Source organism: Citrus clementina, unplaced genomic scaffold, assembly GCF_000493195.1.
Source record: "Citrus clementina cultivar Clemenules unplaced genomic scaffold, Citrus_clementina_v1.0 scaffold_6, whole genome shotgun sequence".
Lineage (NCBI taxonomy): Eukaryota > Viridiplantae > Streptophyta > Magnoliopsida > Sapindales > Rutaceae > Citrus > Citrus x clementina.
This window is the reverse complement of record NW_006262139.1, coordinates 1,451,044-1,467,738: the sequence shown is the minus strand read 5'-3', so window position 1 is coordinate 1,467,738 and position 16,695 is coordinate 1,451,044. Positions and strand designations below refer to the sequence as shown.

General features: G+C 30.1%; 2 protein-coding genes across 2 annotated transcripts in view; both read left to right on the top strand.

The window, feature by feature from the left end:
* Positions 1–8,568, top strand: part of LOC18039054 (receptor kinase-like protein Xa21) — a 9,793-nt gene extending 1,225 nt beyond the window's left edge. The window contains exons 3-10 of the mRNA XM_006428280.2: positions 211–282; positions 944–1,015; positions 1,218–1,361; positions 2,861–3,004; positions 4,347–4,418; positions 5,224–5,295; positions 6,071–8,065; positions 8,204–8,568. Coding sequence (XP_006428343.2) covers positions 211–282; positions 944–1,015; positions 1,218–1,361; positions 2,861–3,004; positions 4,347–4,418; positions 5,224–5,295; positions 6,071–8,065; positions 8,204–8,568 — 2,936 coding nt within the window. The remainder of the gene's footprint in view (positions 1–210; positions 283–943; positions 1,016–1,217; positions 1,362–2,860; positions 3,005–4,346; positions 4,419–5,223; positions 5,296–6,070; positions 8,066–8,203) is intronic.
* A 3,749-nt stretch (positions 8,569–12,317) lies between these two features.
* Positions 12,318–13,048, top strand: LOC18038367 (agamous-like MADS-box protein AGL80). Its single transcript, XM_006428278.2, has one exon. The coding sequence runs from the start codon at positions 12,335–12,337 to the stop codon at positions 13,046–13,048; it is 714 nt and encodes a 237-aa protein (XP_006428341.1). The 5' UTR covers positions 12,318–12,334.
* Positions 13,049–16,695: the final 3,647 nt, after the last annotated feature.

Genomic DNA, 16,695 nt, shown 5'->3' with positions numbered 1-16,695 from the left:
AGTTGGACAAATATGTATGACTAGGCCATACTATACACCTTTTGTTGTTTATCGCTATTATTATTGTTGCTTGCTTATACTAATTAAGTGATCTTAATTTTTTTTATTTCTCATCAAACAATAGTAAGTGTGTGTGATATATTATTTTATTAGTAGTTGCTTATATATCCCTTTCATATAATGATTTACTAATAAATAATTTCTTAACAGGTACCGTACCAAAAGAAATCGGCAACGTTTCTCATCTAAAGTGGTTATATCTTCACTACAACAGGTTCTTAGGTACCTATCATGACAAAAATTTTATTAAAATAAAATTTTAGCCGTCACTTGCAATATTCTACCATAACAAATGATGCTTATTCTTAAATATCATGAACGTTAGTGGAAACATCAGAAATTGTTGATTTTCTTATAAATAAATTTAGAGTTTAGCATTTCAATTGGAAAACTTGAATTAGATGTAAAGAACTTGGAATCCCCATGTTAGTAAGAAGGAATTTAAAAAAGTAATTATTTTACTAGAAAGGGCATATTTGACAAGCCGGTGTGTCCTACGATGCCTGATTTACTTAATTTTGCTGTGTGATTCTACAGCTTCGGCCTTGGATTTTGATTACAGTATGGAACACTAACACGCCTATGTATTACAATAGTAGCATCCACTGTCTTGTGCTTTTACGTTTCGCCACACAATTTAGTGTTATTGCTCACTAGCTAGCATCACATCACATATATATTTTACCTGCTTAACTTTTATAGATATTATTATAGTCCAAATTATTTTATTATATTTCTCTCATAACTTCTCGGAATTGTATATAATATGTTAACGACAAAAGGAGGTACGTTGATGAAAAATTTTCCCCTTCTTAAAGTTAATTGGTGTAAATTAAAGTTTACAGCTGCGAAAAAATTTTTTTGTTACTGAATAATTTCTCAGGAGCTATACCAAAAGAAATTGGCAACTTGACCAAGCTTTTGAGGTTATCTCTTCAAGATAACAAATTCCAAGGTATGATCAAAGAGTTTAATTAACTAATGCAATTAATAATGTTTTACTTTTATTCTTGTTAGCCTATAATTCTTCAATTCTATGAGTAAATTGTTTTGATGACTCTCTTTAGGCAATAATTCTTTTTATTTTTTTTTTCTTCTTGAGAGCTGGGTGATCAATTAGAAATAATGTTTAAGCATACTTTAATTATAATTTTCAGGTGAAATTCCACACGAGCTAGGAAACCTTGCAGAATTGGAGACGTTATCTCTACAAAATAATTCCTTAACTGGAACCATTCCTTCCTCAATCTTCAAACTTTCGTCTCTACTGTATTTGGATTTCTCAAACAATAACTTGAGAGGTATACTTCCCAAATGACATTCATGTGTGACATCATCATAAAATATTTTATATGAAATCACTAATTATCTTTAAATAATTGAAAACCCCACCACTAACAAATAATTTCTTAACAAACACTATACCAAAAGAAATTGGCAACTTTACTAATCCTAAGTGGTTATATCTTCAAACAACAGACTCTTAAATATGTACCATGACAAAATTTTTATCGAAATAAATTTTCAGTCATAACTTGTGATATTTTCTCTTAACCAATGATGTTTAATCTTAGAATATCTTAAAGGTTATTAGGAATAATAAGAATTATTGATTTTCTCATAAAAAAAATTTAACGTTTAGCATTTCAATAGGAAAACTTGAAGGAAAGGTAGAGAACTTAGAATCTCTATGTTACCGATGGAGAAATTTGAAAGGAAATTATCTTACTGGAAAGGGCAAATTTGAAAGGGTAATTTTCATACTACCCCCTCGTGAGATGATAATCTTCGTAATATCCCTCAAACTATTGTAAACTTTGTTTACTCTCATTTTTGTTAAAAAGATAAGGGAAAAATGAGGGTGGGTTGAATATATATATATATCTTTTTAAGCTGAGGTAATTTATAATAATTTGTGGATATTTTGAAGATTGTTTTTTCATAAAGAGGGTAATTCAAAATTAATCTATTTGAAAAGACTTGATAGTTTGTTGGGTGCTATTGAAATAAGTTAAAGATTAGAGGAATACAGTACACATAATTTACTTATATATCTTGCTATGTGTACATCTATTGCTTCTGCTTCAATTTAGTTTTATTTCTTACTAGCACCACACTACATATATATTTTACATGAGTAATGATAGAGGCACAACCACCTTATACAAATAAATGTGTATAAACTAATGTAACAAGAGGATATTGGTTGTATAAAACTATCATGAGCTCGCATAATTGAAAAAATAACTGCTATCACTTTTCAACCAGCCTCTTCATAATGCCATATCAGTTTGTACATACTAGTTTATAGAAAACTGGTTGTGAGTCTACTATTATTGATTTTACATACTTAATTTTTACAAATATTATTATAGTACAAATAATTTTATTACATGTCTCTAATAACTTCTCGGGAGTGTACACAATATGTTAAGGACAAATGGGGGCGCATTGATGAAAACATTTTCAACTTTTCAATGTTAATTAGTGGTAAATTGAAGTTTAAAGTAGTTTAGAGGTATTTTGAGGATAATTAATTTATTAGGGAAGTACACCAAAATGAATCGTAAAATATTTTACATGGAATTACCAATTATCATTAAATAATTGGAGTTTAATTAACTAACGCAATTAATAATGTTTAACTTTTATTCTTGTTAGCCTATAATTCTTCAATTCTATGAGTAAATTGTTTTGATGACTCTCTTTAGGCAATAATTCTTTTTATTTTTTTTTCTTCTTGAGAGCTGGGTGATGAATTAGAAATAATGTTTAAGCATACTTTAATTATAATTTTCAGGTGAAATTCCACACGAGCTAGGAAACCTTGCAGAATTGGAGACGTTATCTCTACAAAATAATTTCTTAACTGGAACCATTCCTTCCTCAATCTTCAAACTTTCGTCTCTACTGTATTTGGATTTCTCAAACAATAACTTGAGAGGTATGCTTCCCAAATGACATTCATGTGTGACATCATCATAAAATATTTTATATGAAATCAATAATTATCTTTAAATAATTGAAAACCCCACCACTAACAAATAATTTCTTAACAAACACTATACCAAAAGAAATTGGCAACTTTACTAATCCTAAGTGGTTATATCTTCAAACAACACTCTTAAATATGTACCATGACAAAATTTTTATCGAAATAAATTTTCAGTCATAACTTGTCATATTTTCTCTTAACCAATGATGTTTAATCTTAGAATATCTTGAAGGTTATTAGGAATAATAAGAATTATTGATTTTCTCATAAAACAAATTTAACGTTTAGCATTCCAATAGGAAAACTTGAAGGAAAGGTAGAGAACTTGGAATCTCTATGTTACCGATGGAGAAATTTGAAAGGAAATTATTTTACTGGAAACGGTAAATTTCATACTATCCCCTCATGAGATGATAATCTTCGTAATATCCCTCAAACTATTGTAAACTTTGTTTACTCTCATTTTTGTTAAAAAGATAAGGGAAAAATGAGGGTGGGTTGAATATATATATATATATATATATATATCTTTTTAAGCTGAGGTAATTTATAATAATTTGGGGATATTTTGAAGATTGTTTTTTCATAAAGAGGGTAATTCAAAATTAATCTATTTGAAAAGACTTGACAGTTTGTTGGGTGCTATTGAAATAAGTTAAAGATTAGAGGAATACAGTACACATAATTTACTTATATATCTTGCTATGTGTATATCTATTGCTTCTGCTTCAATTTAGTTTTATTTCTTACTAGCACCACACTACATATATATTTTACATGAGTAATGATAGAGGCACAACCACCTTATACAAATAAATGTGTAAAAATTAATGTAATAAGAGGATATTGGTTGTATAAAACTATCATGGGCTCGCATAATTTAAAAAATAACTGCTATCACTTTTCAACCAACCTTTTCATAATGCCATATCAGTTTGTACATACTAGTTTGTAGAAAACTGGTTGTGACTCTACTATTATTGATTTTACATACTTAATTTTTACAAATATTATTATAGTACAAATAATTTTATTACATTTCTCTAATAACTTTTCAGGAGTGTACACAATATGTTAAGGACAAATGGGGGGCGCATTGATGAAAAACTTTTCAACTTTTCAATGTTAATTAGGGGTAAATTGAAGTTTAAAGTAGTTTAGAGGTATTTTGAGGATAATTAATTTATTAAGGAAGTACACCAAAATGAACCGTAAAATATTTTACATGGAATTACCAATTATCATTAAATAATTGGAGATTCCATCGCCTAACAAAATAATTTCTTAACAGGCACCATACCGAAAGAAATTGGTAACTTGACTAATCTTAAGGAGTTATCTCTTTACAATAACAGATTCAAAGGTACGTATTATGACAGAATTTTTTATCTAAAAATGGTTTATAGTTATCACTCTTTGATATTTTACTTTAGCCAATGATGCTTATTCTTAGAATATCGTGAAGGTTAGTACGGATATTTGCAATTGTTGATTTGTGATAAATAGATTTAGTGTTTAGCATTTCAATTGGAAAACTTAAATAGAATGTTGAGAACTTAGAATCTCCATGTTAGTAAGGAAAAATTTGAAAAGAAACTATTGTACTAAATTCACTTTCTATTAGTGTAATTGTACTGCAGACATGAGCTGATAGTTGTTGGGTGTTAACGAGAGGAGTACGGTATATATGATTTACTTTATCTTGCTGTACATGAGTAATTCTACTGCTCATGCTTCAAGATTTGACTAAGTGTGGAACAATTGCTCACCGTTTCATTACAATAGTAGCATCCACCGACTTAGGCTTTTATATTTCACGACACCATTTAGTTCTATTGTTTACTAGCACCATACCACACTTATATTTTACCGACATAATTTTTTTAGATATTGTTATAGTCCAAATAATTTTAATACATTTCTCTCATAACTTCTTGGAAGTGCACATAATATGTTAAGGACTAACGAGGGCATGTTGATGAAAAACTTTTCGACTTCTTAATGTTAATTAGGGATAAATTGAAATTTATAGTAGTTTAAGGGTATTTAGCGGATAATTAATTTATTAGGGAAGAACACCAAAATGAACCCTAAAATATTTTACATTTAATCACTAATTCTCATTACATAATTGGAGATGCAGTCACTAACAAATAATTTCTTAACAGGCACCATACCAAAAGAAATTGGCAACTTTACTAAGCTTAAGGAGTTAATTCTTTCCAATAACAGACTTGAAGGTACGGATTATGACAGAATTTGTATCTAAATAAAGTTTATAGTCATCACCCATTGATATTTTACTTTAACCAATGATGCTCATTCTTAGAATATCGTGAAGATTAGTACGAATATTTGAAATTGTTGATTTGTGATAAATAGATTTAGTATTTAGCATTTCAATTGGAAAACTTAAATAGAATGTTGAGAACTTAGAATCTCCATTTTAGTAAGGAAAATTTTGAAAAGAAACTATTTTACTAAATTCACTTTATATTAGTGTAATCGTCTGCAGACATGAGTTGATAGTTGTTGGGTGTCAAAGAGAGGAGTACAGTATATATGATTTACTTTATCTTACTGTAATTAAAGTTCAGTTCGATCGGGCTTGATTTACTTTGACAATACTTCTTAGCACTGACTTAGGCTTTTACTTTTCACCTCTGAATTTGATCATTTAGTTTGAACCACGCAATCTAAAATTGCAAATTGTTTTACCTTCTTAATTTTTATAGATATTAATCAAAATATTTACTACATTTCTCTCGCAACATCTAGAAAGTGTACATTATTATTAATACTTAACCGTCCCAATTAATTTGTAACAATTTGTATATAATAACTAAAGCATTCATGATTTAGCCCTTCATGCATGAGTGGTTTGTCTTACGTGTTTACTTGTAAAGTGTAGTGTATAAAATGACTTTTTATTACAACAGTGTATTTGCTTTTATTTATTATCTATTATCTAAAATAAATTTAAATATAATTATTCTTTCAAAATATAAAATACAGGTGAGATACCACATGAAATCGGTAATCTCCGTGATTTGGAGTGGTTGGAGCTTTCTGATAACAAATTAGTTGGTGTTGTCCCAGCTACAATCTTCAATTTGTCAACACTCAAAGTATTTGCGGTTTCAAATAATTCTCTCTCGGGAAGTCTTCAATCAAGCGCAGATGTCCAACTTCCAAATCTTGAGGGGATTTACTTGTGGGGTAACAATTTTAGTGGCACAATTCCTAGTTTCATCTTCAATGCTTCTAAGCTCTCTACACTAGCCTTGGGAGATAACTCATTCTTCGGTTTTATTCCCAACACATTTGGCAACTTAGGAAACCTTCGGCGGTTTAATATAGAGAATAATTATTTGACGTCTTCAACTCCAGAATTGAACTTTCTATCCTCGTTGTCAAATAGCAAGTATTTAAAAGTTCTTGAGTTATCATATAATCCACTAAATGGCATTCTTCCAAGGACATCTATGGGTAATCTTTCACATTCTTTGGAAAAATTTGTCATGATCAATTGCAACGTTGGTGGCGCTATTCCTGAAGAGATTAGCAACTTAACCAACTTGAGAATGATTGGTTTTTCAGGCAATAAATTGAATGGATCAATTCCGATTACTCTCGGCAAATTACAAAAGCTTCAACTTTTGAGTTTTCGAGATAATAAATTGGAAGGATCTATCCCGGAAGATGTTTGTAGTTTGGCTGAACTGTATCAGTTGCACTTAGGTGGCAATAAGCTCTCTAGATCAATTCCTACATGCATTGGTAATCTGACTTCTCTAAGGACACTCTCGTTAGGTTCCAATGAATTAATTTCTGTCATACCCTCAACTTTGTGGAACCTTGAGTACATCATGAACCTCAACTTTTCCTCAAATTTTTTGACTGGGCCACTACCATTAGAGATTGGAAATTTGAAGGTTTTGGTAGGAATAGATTTTTCGATGAATAATTTTTCAGGAGCTATCCCAACTACAATTGGAGGCCTAGCATATTTACAATATCTCCTCTTAGGACATAACAAATTGGAAGGCTCGATTCCTAATTCAATTGGTGATTTGATAAGCTTGGAATATTTGGATCTGTCCAATAATAATCTCTTTGGGCCTATTCCTGTGTCTTTAGAGAAACTCTTATATCTCAAAGATCTAAATCTTTCTTTCAACAATCTAGAAGGTGAAATTCCCAAGGGAGGATCTTTTGGAAACTTCTCGGCTAAATCATTTGAGGGAAACAAATTATTATGTGGTTCACCCAATCTACAAGTCCCACCATGTAAAACTAGCATCCACCATACATCAAGAAAAAATGCTCTTCTCCTAGGGATTGTCTTGCCATTGAGTATTGTGTCTATGATAGTAGTCATTTTGTTGATCTCTAGATATAGAAAGAGAGGAAAACAACTACCAAATGATGCTAATATGCCACCAGTGGCAACTTGGAGAAGGTTTTCATATCTAGAGCTTTTTCAAGCAACAGACGGATTTAGTGAAAACAATCTAATTGGTAGAGGAAGTTTTGGCTCTGTTTACAAAGCAAGAATTCAAGATGGGATGGAGGTTGCAGTAAAGGTTTTTCACCTGCAATGTGGAGGAGTATTTAAGAGTTTCGATGTTGAATGTGAGGTGATGAAAAGTATTCGCCATCGAAACCTTATCAAAATCATCAGTACTTGTTCAAATGATGATTTTAAAGCGTTGGTATTAGAATACATGCCTCATGGAAGTCTAGAAAAGTGTTTGTATTCGAGCAACTGCATTTTGGATATTTTTCAAAGATTGAACATAATGATAGATATTGCAGTAGCTTTGGAATATCTGCACTTCGGTTATTCAGCTCCTGTAATTCATTGTGACTTAAAGCCTAGCAATGTATTGTTAGATGATAATATGGTTGCCCATTTGAGTGATTTTGGCATTGCAAAGCTCTTAACCGGAGAAGATCAATCTAAGAGTCAAACACAAACACTTGCCACAATAGGTTATATGGCACCAGGTTTGTTCCATGTTAAATATTTCCTATTCCTTTAAAACTTTCTACTAAGTTATTCATTTCCCATGTTTTTCATTAATCATTTGAGTAAATTATTATTGTTATTTATCTTAGTAAGTTAACTATTGCATTAATCCACAGAGTATGGAAGAGAAGGACGAGTATCCACAAATGGGGATGTTTACAGCTTTGGAATTATGTTAATGGAAACATTTACAAAGAAGAAACCTACTAATAAAATTTTTGCTGGAGAAATGACGTTAAAGTATTGGGTTAGTAATTTGTTACCCATTTCAGTCATGGAAATTGTCGATGCAAATCTACTAAGTCGGGAGGACAAACATTTTGCCGCCAAAGAACAATGTGTGTCGTTTGTCTTCAATTTGGCTATGGAGTGCACTGTAGAATCAGCAGAGCAGAGAATCAATGCAAAAGAAATTGTAACAAGACTTTTAAAAATTAGAGACTCTTTGCTTATCTGTACAAGAGAATCAAAATTGAATTGATTTTCTTTTCTTTCACTGTAATGAGTGTAACATTTGTAGTAAATAATTTAAATAACAGAGTGTATATAAGAGAATTATTCAATTACTTATTTCTGTTTTATTAACCCGAAATTTGATTAATTTAACTGCAAGAAGTCTCTGATCTGTGTATTAATCTCAATTTCCTTTTTTTTTCCTTTTCTTTATGGCAAATTATTGAAATTGATATCTAATTATATAAATTAAAAAAAAGATAGTTTTGAAAACCATATTTAATATTATTTAACATAAGACCATCTGTTATTCCAAATTAAATGGCTTTGGATGTTCATTTTATTATTTAAATTATCTAATGAAAATATGAAATCAGCATTAGAGGGCTTGACGTGTGTACACACTTGTTAATTACAAATAGGTAAAACCAAGCAAATAAATACTCCCCAATTATTACATCCTAATAGCACAAAATCCAGTACAGAAGGCATATTTTTTTTTTTAAATGTGCTGTGTTATTTTTTATGTTATTTTGTGTGCACATACACTTTTGTTAAGTTTAAAATCATTAATTAAATGTTAGACCAAACTTAACTAGTGGATGTACTTGACGACACGGCGATCATAATTTAAAAAAGTAGTTGATACACTAAAATTATGATACACTAATCATAATTTTTCTTCATGCCTTAGATTCACAATTCAATTTCAGACCAGCAGAATAAACATAATTAGCCTTAATGAGCCTGTGGCTGCAGCCTAGCAAACGTAACTCACGGTGATCGAATCATCTCTGGCATTAGAATTTAAACTTAAAACAATACTCACATTCCGTGTATCACTCTCAAGCGATGTAATCAAATATTTGGAAGTATTACGTATTCTAAAATATCTCACATCTGAGACTAAAAAATTTGTTAACTTGCAGCAATTATACATGTTGAGCGATTCATGCGGAACAATATAATCAAATATTAGGTACCATCCCTCCTTCCATTGGAGAACTCAAATTTTCCTTTTTAAACGTTTTAGTAAAAAATAGAGTGGTAGATAAAGCCCAAATTAATTTTTTATGGAATATTAATTTTTATCATAATTTTTTATAAAATAAATTCTTTGGTAAATATTTTTAATGTGCTTAATTTTTTTTGTTAATTTTCTACATTTTGGAATCTCAAGTAGGTAAGAGTTGCTTTAAAGCAACATACAAAACAATTCACTAGATCATTTCATTTTTTTGGGGAAAAAATATCAGTGACCACTTGATGTCTTGCACTTTATAAAAAAAAAAAGTAAAACTTTTTTTTTCTTTTGCAGCTATCCACTTGAAGTTTACAAGGTGTATTATTTTTCTACCTTTTCATTAACACCGTTAGAGGATTTAACAAAATATTGACAAAATAACTATATTACCCCTAAACGTAAAATGACTATTTAATTCTAACTAAATGATTAAAAAAAATTTCATTTTGTAGTAGTTGGGACCATTAACAAGTCTTTGTCAACGACTACAAAATTTAATCATACAAACTCATCAAACATGCTAATTTAAAGATATAAAATCACCAAAATAAGCACCCTAGCTAATTAATAGCTCATTTACAACATAATCAAGAACCCCTGCTCATATAATCCATCCTAAATAACATATCTTCGACAATGATAATAAATCTTTAACAACAATAAATCACCAATAGATACAGTCATAGTTATCTAAAAAACATTCAAACTAATCACAAAACCAGTAATGGAAAACTTTGAATATTATAGTTTGTTCTCATCGACATAAAACCAGTTATGGGGAACTTAGAGTTTACAGTTTGCTCCATAAATCCAAACTACCAACACATTCTAAAAGTTCGAAAATAATAATCGATAAATAGTCTTTTTACATTCAGAGGTAAGATAGTCATTTTGTTAATATTCTACTAAATTCTCTAACGGTATTAGTGAAAAAGTAGAGAAGTAATACATTTTGTAAACTTCATGTAGAAAACTACGAAACAAAAAAAAAAGTATATTTTTAATGAAATGCAAAAAATTAAATGGTCGGTGGATATTTGCTCCTTTTTTTTTGCTAATACAAATTCACTAGATTTCTAATAACATATTTAGAGTTCATATATAACTTTATTATTTAACCAAAAAAAAAGCAATTATATGCGATTCTTGCATATAACATACATTATAAATAATAGCCCTAATAATTAATGATCACAACTACTATCAATCATGGTTTATCACTATCAATTTTTTTTTTTTAATGTAGAAGGTAGCTCGTATAACTTAATTAATCATGCATTATAAATCAAAGCCCTAAAACAATTCAGTAGATATTTAATAAATATTTTCGGATTGTAATTTTATCTTCGAAATGTCAATTATCGAGTTTTGGACAACTTATTTTTGTCTCTTATGTACAGTTGGTATATACCGAAACAATACTTTAATAATAAAATTTACTACATACTTAATTACCTTCTAATCTAGTTTGTAATTTCTTCGATACAACAAAAATAAATTATTTCATAACTCACAACAATCTCAAGCTGGATCTTAGCCAAATTGTGTTTGAAAGTCATATCAAAATGATAATGTCATGTCGCACGTCACATTGAATGTCATGTCACACGTCACATGCTCTTTGTATAAATCTATCCTTCTTATTCTTATTCTTGATTTATTGTTTTAATGAAAGAAATGAAAGAAATCAGATTGTATAATCAATATATATTTATGAAAACCTCCTAATATGGAATATAAAATATCAAAATCATGTTTAATTTCTTTTATAAGACTTTTAATAATGTTTAATAAATATATTTCATCCAGATTTTCCGACAACATAATCTACATATTGTGGAAATTATATAGTAGAAGCATGGATGTAAATTTGATGAAGTATACATAAAAAAAATTCAGATTTCTAATCAAAATTCAAATGCGACATCATCAATTTCTAACCCAACTTTTCAAACATATTATTACTTAATAATATGTGACTATAATATATGAAATATTTTGAATGAAATTTTAGAGTCTAAATAAGAATTTTTTGTGGGCTTAACAAAACAAAATATGATCATTTTTTATTATTAAGTAAATCTTGTTTGCAAAAACATGATTGTTTGCAGAAGTCACGACACATTGCACTACAACCAGTAGTGACAATCAAAATCTTTCTGTCTCCATAAATGCATTTGAAAGCAAAAAATATTTTATTTCCAAAAACAGCAAAAGTATAAATAATTCTTCAAGGTGTGAATAAGGTACAGAAAATTATCTTTATTTGCAATCAATCAATGGTTATGATTCAAATTTAGATACTATTTATAAGGTAATAATTTGTCTAATGTGATTGTATCAATTACATTTCCACCAAATAAACTCCTAACAACTCACCAAATTAAATTGTATCAATTACATTTCCACCTTAGTCTTCATTGTTTCAGATTTCATCATATCCACTGTTATAATTGCCGTATTGATTTGAGCACCCCCCCTTCTTCTGGACAAAATAAATATTCTATATGATACCTCTGTAAGTAAGACAAAAACTCTGCCATATCAAATTATATTTGTGTTTATTATTATTGATTTTAGCCAAATAGAAGTTACAAGAGCGCCCCATTTAGTGGTTTTTCAATTAATTGTCATAAACATGTACAACAAGGATTTGCAACTCTATAATCATATGACAATAATTATGGTGTCTCTTAAACTCTATATATAGCATAAGCTGTATAGGGTAAGAGAAAACACAGAAAAGGCTTCAATATTCCTATTTGTAGCCATGACAAGAAAGAAGGTGAAACTTGCCTACATATCCAATGATTCTGCAAGAAAAGCAACCTTCAAGAAAAGAAAGAAAGGTCTATTGAAGAAGGTGAGTGAACTTAGCACCTTATGTGGGATTGATGCTTGTGCCATCATTTTTAGTCCCTATGATTCTCAGCCTGAAGTGTGGCCTTCCCCATTGGGAGTCCAACGTGTGCTTTCGCAATTCAAGAAGATGCCTGAGATGGAACAAAGCAAGAAGATGGTGAATCAAGATAGTTTCTTGAGGCAAAGGATTGCAAAAGCCAATGAACAGCTCAAGAAACAGAGAAAAGATAACCGCGAAAAGGAGATAACACAAGTCATGTTCCAAAGCCTCACTGGTAAGGCCTTGCTCAATCTTAACATGATGGATTTGAATGATCTCGGCTGGTTGATCGAGCAAAACTTGAAGGAGATTTGTAAGAGGATGGAAACCCTAAGCAAGGGTACTTCAACTCATAACTCATCAAATTATGGGGTGGTGAAAAATAATGGGGAGGCCTCGCAACAACAAGTGGACAAATCGTCCGGGTTTGATCAGATGAGCATGGAAGCTATGCAAAAACAGCAGTGGCTTTTAGACTTGATGAATCCACAAGAGCACATGGGGTTTGGTGGTGAAGAAATTATGTATCCATTTGGGGAAAGCAGCCACAGCACTCTTTGGTCTAATCCTTTTTACCCTTGACAAATAATTTAATTTTGATGTTTGTTTGCTGAAAGCATGTATTCAGTTTTAGATAGTCTATTAAGATAATATTTTTCTAGCTTCTACATTTCTCGAAGTTATTGTATTTAAATAAGTTAATCATATGTACTTTCTCACACAGAAGTTATGATGACTGTGATAATTTCAGTTCTTATTGATTCTCGTTTTCTAATGTTTGGCCATTGAACATGGTGAATGGGATTATCTTTTCGAGATAGTGTGATTGGCAACTTGTAATTTTGCCAAAAATCAATTTTCTTTGACATTCATACGCATACTATATTAAATTTATCATCTCAATGTGTTTGGATAAGGGGAAATTAAATAATTTTTTTTTTTAATTTCACTAACATCCCAAATAATTATGTTATACTCTTTTCATGCTGGTTTTCTGTATACGATTATAGTATGTATGTATGTATGTATATATGTATGTAAATAACCTCAGCAAACGGAGACTTGCCTGCGGGTTAAGACCAAAGGAAAATAAATGGACGATGACAAAAGACCAATAAGAGTAATTAAATAAAAGAAATCATTGTTTTAGAAGTAAAGTAAAGAAGTCAAATCTTAAATATGTATTAATTGTAAAAATATATTCACTTATTTATAATATCAGCCAAATCACATAGTACTGATGTTACCTGATCTATAAGTGCAAGAGATAATAAGGGTCAATTTGATATTAAAGAATTTATTACTTAACATGTCACGGGTGCAGAATAAAACAATTAATGTGCTAGGTAGTATATATACCAATTTCTTTCTTTTTCTTTTTCTTTTTTTCATTAAATGTATGCAAAAGGACTTGGCGAATATAGGTTGTTTTACAGATCACTTATGATCATAAAAAATATTGAATTCAATACATACTCTAAAGTACACTTTTAATTCTTGTAAATGAATGAATATGAGATTTAAGGATTGAATTGCAATGGATGTGGGAATATATATATTCTCTCAAATCATCAGTACCTTAACCTATACTGTTCTCCCAAATCCCGTAAGATAACTAAATACATACCAGAACTTGTACATGATAATATATAAGAAAAAATTATAGTTGCTTATTGTGAATTGTACCCATGCCTGCAGATAATATACGCAACCCTACTTATGATCATTTGGTTTATCACATCAAAAGATAAAAGGTATAAATATTAAATGGATGAATATTTTTGTAGTTTTTATCATGATTTACGTTTTCTTATTAGTATGTATTTATTTTGAGATACCGTGAAGATTTTAATCATGTCCATTAATTAGAATTTGATATATATAGAACCTTTATCTTGTAACATACCAATTCATTAAATTTCTAGGGTATATAATACAATACGTAATCAATCAAGGGTCGAACCAAGATTTCGATTTATGGGTTGTCGAAATGCATATAAAAAAAATATTGTAATAAAAATAAAATAAATGTTATTAACATATTAAATTAATGAAAATATAAAATAATTGTATATTGCACTATCTAATTCAATCATATACCGAAAAGTAATTTTATGTTCTTTTATTCTATATGAAGTTTACGTTCTTTCGTCTTGAGATACAGTTAGTGGCCTTCGCCCTTATGGGAGAGATTCAAGAACTTAATAAAGAAGTTGAATGGTTCATTTAGCTATTTTATGTGAAATAAAAGATCAAGATGACTGTTTTGAGTCTTGGAACTTGAGGCATGGTTATGACTCTTTGAGGAAAGAGAAAAATATTCGATAACTAACTTTTTTATATAAATAAAAAATAAAATAATAAGGACTATAAAATGGAAGAGGTAATAAAGATCTTTTCAAAGTAAGGAATTGCCGATTATTAATATTTTTCTCAATTTTTACTTTTACGCTTAATATTTCCAAAATTTTGGGGTTGCCGGCCATTAGAGTAATACACCACTGTACGTAATTATCATGCATATTTGCAGTCTATGAAAGTACCAATTTGGTAAGGTGATTTTCTTCTTTAAAAAAAATTGTTAAAAGTGAAAGCTTATCATGGCAGATAACTGTTACAGGACATGATAATTGATACAAAATAAAAGGGGAAAACTATAAAGAGTTCTAAAGATCGAGATTTCAGATTTGCGAACCACCTGTGGGGAAACAAGGATTTTAATTTCACAGGGCCATACTGAAAATATTATAACAAAATTGAATATGCCAACATTTGGGGCTAGAGTGAATAAATCTTAAAATTTCATCATAACAAAATTATGTGAAAAATGAGGGAGCCTAACATATTATTTCGTACAACTAGACTCGCATCGAAAAGAATGGGACCATCGGCACCCTCAAAACTTCTCCTAAAGCGCCTTTTCTTAATATGCCTCACGAAGATATTTAAAAATTATATGATCTTGTAATACCTCTTTTAATGCAGAAAATAACTTTAATTTACTGGGGTTCTACTCAGTTCTCTAGTTGATTTGTAATAGGGTAAATGGCATTAACCCTAATTGATTATATGTAAAATTTAAAGGTGTAATTTTTTTATAATCAAAATCATAATTGTTCAATTAGTATTAGCCATCATTTTCTCAACCCCAGATAAGGTCCCTTTGTTCCAGTGTCTTTGCTGCACAGCGGATTGATTTGAACCACAGGTATAGTATAAGTGTGTGTTCGAATAAGTTGAAGGCATCTTTTGATTCAAAATTTGAAAGCCTGAATCACTCTATCATTCAGGCTAACAACAATAAATCCTCAACCTTTCGAACATAAAATATATGACTACTGATTAATAGAGCTTCGAAATCTATGAAAGCAAAATCCTAAGAATCCAAGGCATGGCATACGGTGAATTATGAAGACTTTCAGTATGACTACGAGCCTTCTATCAGAAATAATATGAATAATAAATGGCTAACTTTTGTTATTGATGTAAATAGTGTATATAGAGTACAGGCTACATATTTGAAACTAATTCCTAAGATAAAGTAAATTAAAAGATACAAATTCAAAAAGATTTAAAAGAGAATAAGTTACAACAATATCGACATGTTATGAGATCAACTCTTATCTTCTGTTACCTTTTAATGCTCTTATTCCTGTAAGAATGGTTGCAATTTTCCTATAAATTCTCATCAACAATTGAGAAGGAAGAAAAAATTGATGTTGACCATAAATCTTGGATATGTGAAATTCGATCCCTCTAAAACAAAAAAATAAAAATAAATAAATAACAGCTCAGGTAGGGTGCACAGAGTTTGTCATGTACCTTCTTTCACTTTTAAGTGTAATTTTAATTAGAGGTAAAGTTACAAGCAACCAAGTTTTTAGAAGGAAATTGAAGGGGTGCTAATAGCTCACCACTATTTAAACTTGTAAAAATATTAAACAATCCGTAACACCTCTACTGGCCGCACCTTGGGTCCTAATATGGGTTTGTTACCCCAGATCAAGTCCGCTTAGGGGAATCAGCCTTATTTGGGCTTAATTCATGAATTGGGCTCACATTTGAGCTAGATGTGTGGTGCTGTCGCACCCCATTTCTTGTCCTCATCGAACCCCTTTTGTATGTGCATAATTTCTAAAATACATTCTTCAATAGGCGCCTCAATTAGTATGTCTCTAGTTTCACAGTCAAACCCCTCAAATGTGTACGGGATCCCTCTAAGTTACATG

Coding starts and splice junctions, on each gene's coding strand:
- LOC18038367 (XM_006428278.2), top strand. CDS start 12,335: ATGACAAGAAAGAAGGTGAAACTTGCCTACATATCCAATGATTCTGCA.